The sequence below is a fragment of the Ornithodoros turicata genome, chromosome 1 (assembly GCF_037126465.1).
Source record: "Ornithodoros turicata isolate Travis chromosome 1, ASM3712646v1, whole genome shotgun sequence".
Lineage (NCBI taxonomy): Eukaryota > Metazoa > Arthropoda > Arachnida > Ixodida > Argasidae > Ornithodoros > Ornithodoros turicata.
Genome location: NC_088201.1, coordinates 153,871,452 through 153,883,399, shown reverse-complemented (window position 1 = coordinate 153,883,399; position 11,948 = coordinate 153,871,452). Strand labels below are relative to the sequence as shown.

Below are 11,948 nucleotides of genomic sequence, written 5' to 3'. Positions count from 1 at the left end.
CATGGGAAGCAGAAATGGCACCGTACCTTCGTTCGTGCCTCCATATGTTAGCGAAGTCCAAATGCATTAAAAAAAAGCGAACGGAAGGGGAATCCCGGAGAGTTCACTGCTTCCTTTTTGGAGTCACCCTATGGTCCAGTGGGTATCGTTTTAGGGAAGGTGTCACGGCTTACGGATTTACGATTTAGCGACTGGTTTTACGAAACGCTGGTTTTCGGGAATATTTTGGTTGTTGATATCAGAGGGACTGCTGCGCCAACAGCCAGTATAAATCGGCAATGTAAGCCATTTCCTCTCGAAATCACCTTCTATTATTCGGCAAAGTTCCACGACCTGAATTTTCCTTCTTCTTTTTTTTTTTCATTTTTAATGGGCTGCTGATGAATCTATACCACGGGAAAGCGGCGATAAAAGATTTTACGTGTTACAGTCTGGTCCCTGCCTACGAGAAGCGAAGTGGCTCTAAGTATGCGCGAGACAGAAAACGCGAGAATTCTCCGTGCCACGAAGCAGAAGAAGAACGCTCTGTGACTGTGAGATAGAAGCCTAAGCTCCGTGGATGTCACAGCATCAATTGTGCTCTTTGAGACGTTCACTTACTATCTCGAACCATTCTATGGGACAGTATCACATCAGGTGGGTGCATTGGTCGTGAGGTCGAGAGATTTTGGTGAAAGGGATGTTTCATGACAGGTTTCAAACGAGAAGCGAGCACCGATACGAAATTGCCTTTCTCTTGCTGCTCTTATCGGTCCGATGTGGAGAGTCTTCAGGGAACGACACCTTCATGGACAAGTATCTTCTGGAGGGGACGCCTCTCGACCTGCGCTTGTACACTTCACGGAGCGTCGTCCACCAGGGAGACAGGGCACGCTTCGTCTGTATGGCGCTCGTGGCTGACGAAGACGTCTCTTTCCAATGGCTTGTCAACCAAGAGGAGGTGCCATCCGGAGACTTGTACGAAGTTGCTGAAGACGCTAACCAGAATGTCATCCTCATCACATCCAGAAATTACAAGGTAAGCCTACTGTGTTCCGTCGGACGTGTTTGCTGTCGTACTGAGAGTCTCACTAGAGAATGGAGGTTTGTTAATATCCAGCTCTTTGATGTAAGCTGCTCTCCCAGGGCGCTGACGTCAGTCATCAAGACGCCTTCGTACGCGGAGCTTTTTATTACCAAATTTTTCGTACACCTTCACCTATGAAACTTATACAGGGTGGTCCACCGACCATGATAGAAATTCATAGTAAAAACGTAGACCCTGGAGAGACATGCGGTTAACGGATTTTTTTCTGCCAATAACTTTTGCCACATATTGGTTAAATTTTTATTTCATTTCAACTGACGGAGGTTAATTTCTTGAATATAACACCGAAATTTCCCAAGGCAACCTAACGTGTTCTTTGCGAAAATGCGTTCCCGTGGTCATTTTACTCACTATAGAACATACTCCCACTCGTGATGCAGTGGCAATTGCCGAAATAAATTCGCCGAATATCCGTAGGAATGAACGCTTGGCTCCGCCTCTTTTTTGACGGGTCGGTGTTTGAGCGCAAAGCTGCGAAGAACGGAGGTTACATTGACACGCCACACGAGGGCGAAAGGGCTACAAGCCTTCGGGTGACCTCATTTTTTATAGGATAGCTCTGATTGCCCACTCACCGCGCGTGTTTGTTCCGTGGGTATGGCTTGTAACCCTTTCCCCCTCGTGTGACGTTTCAATGTAACCTCTTTTCTTTGCAGCTTTGCACCCAAACTAAGCCGTCAAAAAAAGAGGCGGAGCAAAGCGCTCATTTGCACGGATTTTCGGCGAATTAATTATTAATTATGCATTACGAGTGAGATTATCCACGAGGAACCGATTTCCGCAAAAAAAAAAAAAAACGTTGGGTTGCCTAGGAAAATTTCGGAATTCAATTCAAGAAAGTAACTTTCCGTCAACTGAAATGAAATAACAATGTTACCAATACGTGGCAAAAGTTATTGGCAACAAAAAAAAAGGACCGCATGTCTCTCCCGGGCCTATGTTTTTCATCATGGTTGGTGGACCACCCCGTATATAGTGCTACCCTACGGTTTGTTGGGCATAACGATGCTTTGACACCACTAGGGACTAAAGAGTTGCTCGACGGCTCAATGCGCAAAATATGTGGGGTGTCTCACGTAACATGCAAAAAATTATATTTCAAAATCTACACGTCTGAAAATTAAGGGGTCAACGGTACTCACCTTCAGAGAGTTTTTGCCGTCGTGTGAGAACACACTTGTTTTTTTCGCCATGGAAAATTTAATTTTCAGAATTAAAGTCCGGAAATTGCCTAGTCAACCTAACATTTTTTCGACAGATTCGGAAAGCACGGGTAGGGTTGAGCCCAGCACGGAAAAATTCATTTCGTAGTATAAAAGTAAGGAGCGGGGGAAAAAATGGGAAAATCGGCTTTTTCTGACGCGTATATTTGAACCGTGCACGAAATCGGACGCAAAAAGATGCGATGACAGGAGTACATGCCTTGCCCTGTACCAATGGGGAGCCATGTAGCCTCAAATTATTATCGCGATGTCTCTTCCTTTCCCTTTCCTCTTGTTTTTTGTAGTGTTCTGTCAATCATCTGGGCAGGGGTATGTCCTCCTGTCATCGCATCTTTGCGACCGACGTGCGCCATTGCCGTACGCGCGTCAGAAAAAAACAACCCTTACTTTTGTAGCACAAAATGAATTTTTCCGTGGTGGGCTAAACACGACCCTATTTTCGCGAATCTGTCGAAAAAATGTTAGGTTGACTAGGCAATTTCCGGACGTCAATTCGGGAAATTAAATTTCCTATGGCGAAAAATTCATATAAGTGTTCTCACACAACGGCAAAAGTCTCAGAAGGTCGATACCGTTGACCCCTTAATTTTCCGCCGTGTAGATTTGTAAATACTATTTTTTGACACGTTACGTGAGGCACCCTGTATATGCTGCAAGCGAATATAACGCGCTTTCACTAATTCTTGGAAAAGACCACAATTCTCCAAGAGCAAGTGATGTCCCTAAATACTCCGCCGTCTCTCGCTTAAAGGTCAGATATGCCGATTTTGAAGTGCCGCAGAACTGAGCGATACTCGCGCTGTGTGTTCATTACCTAACACTGAATATGTGTGCGAAATATCTTGCTCCAACTGTTCGTAGTTTTTTAGAAAACAGTTTTTTTAGTTCCCATGCCCGGCCGTCAGACCGTCGGCAAACCCTGCGCACGGGCGCACCGACGTCACTGCTCTCGGTTTATCTGTCTTTGGCTTGGCATGGACTCTTGGCTTGGCCGCTTGGCTTCTTTCGTTTCGTCCTCTGTGCATCGTACATAAGCGAACAGCTGTTATGTTATTGCTAAGCCGGAAACAAAGCATGTGAATATTTTTTTTGGCACGGCGTCGTTTGGAAAGTGCACTTCCTTGTTCTGACCTTGCTTTTTATGGGCTGGAGCGATATGCCACGGCGAAGTTGTCGAAGATGCGACGGTGCTACGTGCTACGCTGTTAGAACAATTCATCGGAGCATTCAAGTGTTACCTTTTATAAGCTGCCAAAAGACCAAGCAGTGCGAAGCTCTTGGCTGACAGTGGTGCCTGCTAATTTCCACTGCAAGGATTTCGTCAACGAATGTTATCATAGGTTACGCGCGACTCCAGAGGCAATTTGGAATATCGGCACGAAATCGTCGGATGAAAATCTGAGGTGCCCGACGCACAACATTTTGAACGTGCCACGGAGGATCAAGGCAAAAAACGAGAGCAAAAAAGGTAAGTCGAGGTTCAGATACAAAAAATAGCAAGCCTAATGAATCGATTATGCAGCTGTCCTACTGCGCTTACTCTGATATAACCACGATTAACAACACAATAGTATTGATAATCTAACTTCTGAATTGTCACAGGTGCACGCTGAAGGCGGAAATGAAGCATGATCTGGCTTGCATCTGGTGCATGAAGAAATTGCTGGCACGTCTTGTTGTCTACCTCCACCAACAGGTACGACAGTGTGATGTTATAATTTGAGTATTCACCTATGTTCAACTTTTCATGTGCACTCGCATGCAGACATCTTGACACCACTTTTAAATCTGCCCTCAAAGTTACAACCTGTGCTTTCTGGGTGGAAAACAATGGTCGCCATTCCGATTAGCTGCTATCTTCCAGTTCAAGCACTTTTGCTGTCTGGACACTGGTTCCTGTGGATGGGCTGTTACAAGCTTCACTGTCTGATATAGAAGTACGTTACATTAGTTCAGTTAATTTGTCTTTTGCACATTTTTGTTACTGTTAGCTGGATTACTGTTGGACATACAATCCTTTGACACACAGAAGCTGATGTCGCCTCTGATAACGTGTTAGAATTTTCAGTGTCATCAACGTCCATTGAGGAAGGTGCCTTTACTATCTGTGAACCTTTAATAGAAGAATAGCCCAGCATTCATGTTAACATTGTCTACTCTTATTAATTCACTGTCTGTGTTCTGAGAGCTTACAAAAACCGAAACTATTTATTTGTCACAACTTCACACTGGATGTGGTACTGGCTTGACATGTAAGCTAAAATACCTGGATTCTACAATAATTGTGTTGAACTTGGTGCATTACCGTGGGCAATGCCACATTCACTACATTTTTAGTGGGTCTGGTGCACAAATACTGTGTGCATACTGCATACATACATACTGTTTGATAGGCAAAAATACCTGAGCAGTGCTGTGTAGTCTTTTTACCCAAAGTCCATACTCTTACTGCAAAGTCACAGTACGTAGAACAGCAATGTGCAGGTATGCTGCGACAGAGATTCACAACAGAAAGAAGACTGTTGAGAGCATCTAAATTTTAATGAGACGAGACTTTCGTGCACAAGGCTGCTCTTGTTAATGTCTAGCATGAAGTTACAAACTCCCAGAATATATAAAACATGTTGTAATGTAGAGAGCGAGGGTTGCCACAGGCATAAAAATAATTACACAATCATATATAATAAAATAAAAAGGGGGTACAACTCCCCCCTCAACTGAACTCGACAACTCAATAACTCTACTTATTCTCTACCTTACAACGTGTCATATATTCTGGAATTTTGTAACTTGATGTTAGACCTCAAGAAGTACAGCCTTCTGTGGGAAAGTCTTCTTTCTGTTGTGCACAATCATTATAGAGTAAATACGACTATCCATTTCTTGTCATTAAATGCTTTTTCTTTCTTTTTTTCTGCAGTGATGAGCATCCATAAGGACACATGTCAGAAAGGGAGTCTCTTTGAGATGACAAACCCCCATCACCTCATGAGGATACAATGGTTGACAAATGGTTCTCAAGTACATTGAAACTTCAACAAATAATTCATGAAAAAGCCAGTCAGTGCTAGCACCAGGAATTGAACGTGGACCGTCCTGCTACCAGTCAGAGATGTTACACTTCAAGCGCTCATTGACTTTTGGTGAATTACTTGTTGACTTTGTCCCAAGGTGGAGCTCGCCACAGCTCATTTGTCTATCTGTTAATGTTGTTGCGTGTGTTGCGTTTTTCTCTTTGTGTGTTCCAGACTCAGAACGGTTAATTTGGATCAGGTCAGGTACGTTTCATTTAGACATGGCAAACATAAAGTGGTGTTTCTCAACACAACTTAGCAGTGGCCTTCATGCATTACTGCCACGGCCATTAAGCGTGAATGGAAGGCTGCACATTATGCATGATGTAAAACCCCAAGACTAGGAACACGAAGGGGCAAACACAAACACGTCCCTCTGTGTTCCCTAGTCTCGAGGTTTTACATATGCATCATCTTCACCAGCTCACTTGCTTCCTAGCCATTTTTTCTGCACATTATGTTCACTCTACTTCTATCGTGTGCTATCGTGTGCTATGTAATCCTGTTCAAGTTCTGTCAAACGACGTGTAATGCTATAAAAAAAATTCAGTACACTGTTTATGTGGGTTAAATGGTAGCGCATAAATGCAGAAAGGGAACTGTCATGTTATGGAAAGTGTTTACGTATTGTACATTTAACTACTAATTTTATTGGTTAGCTTTCGCCGGCGTATGATGTCAAGTCATGTTATATTAATTTGGAACATGTTCTTCTTAGTAGCCAGAGCAGCTGACACACATTGAGAACATAGCCCGTGTGTGTTTGTCTTTTCCACCGCAGCCCTTGGGTTTCCTCCCTGATGGCTACACATGTCAGGGATAGGTTTCAGAACCGGTAGTTCCCGCCAAGTGTGAATTACTTTTCAGGGGATCATCACGCTGGCAGATGAAACATATCGTTTAAATTATTTGCAGGACAGGAATTGCGTAGCTTCACACAAATACTACTACTACGACGTAAGAGTGGTTTCAAATCTAGTTTTTTTGTTTTTCTGACATTATTGCACGAGATGTAGTATCCACTATGATCCTTTATATGAGGGGTATGTACAGTGCAATCAACAGATGCTATTTACAAATCTGTGTTTTCTACTGTGTTGAAATGGGGTAGTTTGTATCTGAGAGATATAGTGAAACACAGGCAGCCAAGGACAGACTTTTGATGCCCTCGAGAAACATGGCAACACATTGCAGGGATTCTGGATGCTGCATAAATTTCCAGAACACACAGCTCAAGGCAGCGGTTAAATAACAAGTGGTTAGAGAAATACAAGACAGTTGCACGTGTAAGCAGTCTGCTGTTGGATTTGCTTCTGTCTGAGATACGTTATCTCAAAGGGAACGCACGGACACACTCCGAATGATACTAGGGCTGCCTGTGAAATAGAATGAGGAGAGTGGAAGATATATAACCCTTTTTTCTTGTCTGTTATTCTATTGGTTAACTTGTCATTTGCTTAGCAACATATATGTGTATATTCCAGAGTCTGCTAATAAATATATCAGTTGAGAGCTAGCAGTCGCATTGCAGATGTCTCATCCTGTCCTTGGCTGCTTGTGTTTCACTATGGCCATGCTTGCTATTGCAAAAACAAACAACAAACAAAAAAAGACAATAGAAAAACACGAAAAGAGCAACCTAAAAAGCTGCCTGTGCTAGTGCTCACATGGAGGGAATGCAATGAGGTAGCATGTTCCATTCATGAACTGTGCATAGTAGTACATATCACAACTACAACCAATTATTCAGATTTTTTTTTGAAGTACTTTGTTTTTTTAGCTTTGTTTGCACAGTCTATTATTGGAGCTTTATGTGACTCCCCTCTTGAGCTACTTTAAGATTGCTGATGCTGTGCAGTTTGTTAATTTTGAAACTGTACTGTGCTGAGGTACAAAAACAGAATTGTCATATCTGCATTTGAGCACATAGGAATAATTTGTAAGTACTTTCCTTGTTGACATTAATATTTGCACCAGGTCACAACATTGTTGATTGATGGAAAATGTAAATAAATATATTTATTTGCTTGCCAAACAATGCACAAATGTCTTCTTTTCTAGTGAGATATTCCCTGTTGACCAGAAATAAATGTGGAAAAGTTAAAGGGGCACAATGATGGTAGAGTCTAGCGTTGCTTTTTGCCACTTCACATATATTCACTGTTGTTCGTGTGCACATGTAGGAATAGGAAGGTAGAGCATGCGCATAAAAAATTTCGTATGCAGCCACACATATGGTTCAGAAGATTAATTAGATGATGTCCAAGCATATATAATTGTGCTTCGTGTGCAATGGGTATGCTAATGGATTGCTTCCATGAAGCCTTTTCATTTATTTTTATAAATTCTTTTTATAAATGTTATTTTTATTTTATATAAATTTCATATTACATATTGTATACTTATATTTTTATAAATTAAAAACTCAAATTACATGGCCCCTGTAAGTGTGCCCTTTTTAAATGGTTTGGTAACGTGTCTGAAACTGCAAAGGTAAGAGGCCATCGAGAATGCTGCAGACAAGGTTGCAACTTACATATTGCTTATCATGTCCTACATACAAAGTGATTTGTACAATAATTCCTGAGCACGGAATTAATTCCGAGGATGGCCAGTGATGTCACCCGGGACGACAAGTCACATAATTGCCTCTAACACTTTTACACCCCATGGGCTGAGTTGTGAATTGAAAGAGCACTCTACAGAAGGATAAGGTGCACCTGATTTCTAGTATATATGCTGTGCTCTAACTCTTCAGACACCATATTTCTAAAAACACAATTTCTAAGTGGCAATATGTGCTCTGGTACTTCTTTTGCGTCTGCATAGTGTGCAACCACATGGCTACTGGAGCTTTCGTGTGCATGTTTTTGTGCGACGGTGTTCATTACAAACAATATCCAGATGTTAGACATAAAATGCAGTAGTTTGTAGCGTGCCACACAACGCAGCGTGGGGGTGTGATTCAAAGATTGCTTCTGGAAAATGCACAGAATCCCACAAAAAGTTTAAAATGTGATTTGTATTTCGTTTTACGTCTCTCGTCATTACATACCATCGTCGACGCTGTTGCACATTGTAAATCGTACGTAAAACTTGTCCCATAGTAGTATGCGGTTTCTCAAATACACAGCACAATTTTTTCCTGCAGGAATAAAACGCTGTCGGCATTTTCTTGCTAACACGGCTGTCGAAACGTCAGTCTCTACAGTGGGCAAGTGCTGTAAAGGCGCTAACGCAGACGAGACTTGATACAAATTGTACATGCTCACAAAACACAAACGACGAATTCCAGTCACAACATCGCACAGAGGTTGGTTCGCGAATGAGTTCGCAGCTGCTGCACTGTTTACTATTGCGGAACGGTGGAACCCGGCTATCCGCCATCTTCAAGCACAGATACGTGAAGCCGCGAGAAGCCGTAGCTGAAATCCACTGGCAAGTACGAAGGCGCGTACACGTCACAATGCCCGTTCGGGTGCATCTACGTCATAAAAATGGCTGCGCCCATGTGTGTTTCGGAATGAATTATCTATTTTTTTGACATATGTACTGTACCGAACTGAGAGAATGAAGGTGCATTTTGGGGAGAGCTGGATGTGGGCTTTCAGAATATCCCAACCGTTTCGACTATTTGGGATATCGGCATAGCTGACCTTTAACAGCAGCGCCAGGCTCCCTCTCCTCCCCGCGTGAGAAGATTGTTAACACCTGCGGGGAGAGGAAACAGAAACCGACCCGGGACAAGCAATATTGCCACGCGCGGGGACATTGCGCAGCGCATGACGTCATGCTTCTGCAAACTAAAAAGTAATTTTAGGATAGGCCCGCGTCGCATTGAGGAAGCAAATTTTTCGAGAATGCAGTACAGCATACGTGGATTGTAATTGCATCTATTCGGTAGTACTCTGAAGACACGAGAGTTCTGCAGTCTGCAGTGGCCCTTTATGCAAAAAATTAAAAATTAATAAAAATGGAGTACAAACCACTCAAATTTTCCGCAGATGCGCTACAGCGCACTCCGCATCCTGGTCGCTTCCCTTGGGTCGCACACCGTCAGCTGCCGTGTGACCACGAGGAAGGAGACCCGAAGTGTCTACCAGCTGAGCAGTGCCTTTGAAGTTAAGAGCTACACCATGCCCGACGGGACACCAAATGCCGTCTTTCCCGGTCATTCAAACATGGGCTCACTGTGTGGTCACTCTGCGCGCTGCGTTGGCCAGGACGTCAATTGCGTGTTTGGCCTGGAAGATCTACCGAGATGCGAATGTGTCGGCAACGCCAACCTTCATGATGTATGTTCATTCTGTGACGACGTGGTGACGGGAACTGCCAGGAACGCTCGCTTGACAACGATTCAAGATTTCATGCTTACCGCGGAGTATTGCGGAGTAACATCGTGCTATAACACAGCGAGTGTTCCGTGCATTCCCATATGTGTAGTTGGCACAAACATAGCTACGATCGCATAACTTAAAAACGCGATACTGGAGGACAAAAAAAAAAGACAACACAGACAAGGTCTCGAAGCCACAGTGGTTCGAAGAGTAAAAAACTATTCTGCGTTCCTCTGTTACAGATCTTAGAGCAGTGCATACGCAACCATGTCCTGGACGGATTCTGCTACTTCAAGACCCAGTGCAGTGGCTTCAGCCTCGAATGCGATACAGAAAAGAACCGATGCGTCTGTCAGGACGGATATGAGAACACTTCTTCGGGATGCATCACGCACGTCGCTCGAGATGAGTTTTGCAACAACTTCCGGGTTTGCGTCGAGGTCAGTTCGCTCGAGATCAACGCTCAAAAAAGCCCCCTGTCATAAAAAGCAGTTCCCTAGAATGTATCGTTAAAGGGGCGGTGTAATGCAACAATTTATTCCAAATCGAAAAGTAAATTCAAAATCGATGCAAAAATCTCCCACAAACAAAATCGCCAAATGTTACTTGTTTAACTGTGTCTATTATGTTCACTACTGTTCCATTTGTGTTAGCCATTAGCGTAGATAGGATTAATTTGATAAGTGACATAATGAACATTGTGTGCCTTGTGTGTTCCGTGTATATTTTTTATTGGTAGCTGTTACGGTCAGAGGCAACCCAGAGCCTTGTCAAGCTGCTGCTTGCAGCTTTTTGCACTGGACCTCCCACATTGTACTTGCTACAATGTGAAATAAAGTTTCAATTCAATGGACCAAAGACGTGGACGCGCGACCAACGGTGCGTAGAGACAGCGCGCTGATTTGCTTCTTATTTTGGTTTAGTCATCTGACATGTGGCATTGAGCACGAGCAATAGGAAGGTTTCACAGCAATCTCTCATTCTGGGAGGAGAACTTTTTGTAGCGTTCGTTAGCGTGACCCAGCGTTTTCCCAGATATGTCGATTCCGCTGACATGCACGAAAGTGGCTCAGCTTCGTTTAGGAGTGTGTCCGAGTAAAAACCTTACTGATTGCGTTCGAAACACACACTTTATTCGCCAGTGACTCTCAAGATGCCGCTGGCCAAACAAAATTGCTCCCACAGGGATGGCAGAGTGTCGCTAATTTTGGAACCCAATGTTTTCAGCCCGCCATATGCGTGGACAGAGTGTGCACCTGCGCTCCAGGCTTCTACAGTTACGGCAGCGGCTGTAGGAAGAGAGGCCTTAATCGGGCAAACTTCGTTCTTCGGATCGTGGTCATCGTTTGCAGCTTCGTCTTCCTTGCCGTCCTTTGTTGCATGGGAGAATATTTCAAGCTGAATACGTACAAGCCCACCGTGCTCTTCCCTCCGGATCAAAGGGTTCCAGGCTCTGCCAGTCAAACGAGCTGCGAGATTCATTCACGAGAGTACCTTCATTCACGGGCACGATCCCTCACTTCTCGAAGTTCCCTCCCAGACATCAGCGTAGATGACGGCAGGCCTTTATGATGATGTTAATGGACAGAAGTGTTAATGCTCCTACTATATGCCCTTTGACAATTCTGTGTATCATCGTATGACGTGGTCTGAAACCTCGACAGCCAAACAAATCATACTGCACAAACCGATTTTGTTCCAATCATATTGGAACAAAATGGGCTCTTGCTCACGGCCGTGGAGTGATAGGTGGGCAGGAAGTGGCCATAGTTCGCTGAAGCCCAATTGTGTTTACCGTAACGACAAAATGTTTCCGAATGTTCGCCTTTTTTACGCGATAAATCGTCAAACGGCTCGTAGAGTGCCATGCACTTTAGAGAAGTGATTTATTGATGTGCTTCTGCAACATTTAAAAAAGTTTAAAATGCAGTAACCATTCCTGCTTCACACTCCTTTTTGTCGCAAAGTGTGTCCACACATAGCTAACTTAATTACATCTTACCAGTAACTTTTTGTCAAGGTGCAGATATTTTCCTGTGTGGGGTTTGGCGATTCTGTTATAAATACATGTCGGCGGCATTTTACAGAGCTGTCATTTCCACTTTTGATCATTTTTTCCTTTTCGTATAGCCATTGCGGCTCCGCAGATTTTAGTATTGATTTAAAGGGACCGCAAATTGATATATAAGCACCCATTGTTTGAGACCATCATTCACGTCATAACCGT

General features: G+C 43.5%; 1 protein-coding gene across 1 annotated transcript; it reads left to right on the top strand.

Annotated features, from left to right (window-relative positions):
* Positions 1 to 461: 461 nt before the first annotated feature.
* Positions 462 to 11,575, top strand: LOC135371281 (uncharacterized). The gene is made up of 5 exons (XM_064605387.1): positions 462 to 636; positions 694 to 1,018; positions 9,389 to 9,679; positions 9,964 to 10,161; positions 10,949 to 11,575. The coding sequence occupies exons 1-5, from the start codon at positions 560 to 562 to the stop codon at positions 11,291 to 11,293; spliced, it is 1,236 nt and encodes a 411-aa protein (XP_064461457.1). The 5' UTR covers positions 462 to 559; the 3' UTR covers positions 11,294 to 11,575.
* The last annotated feature ends 373 nt before the right edge of the window (positions 11,576 to 11,948 follow it).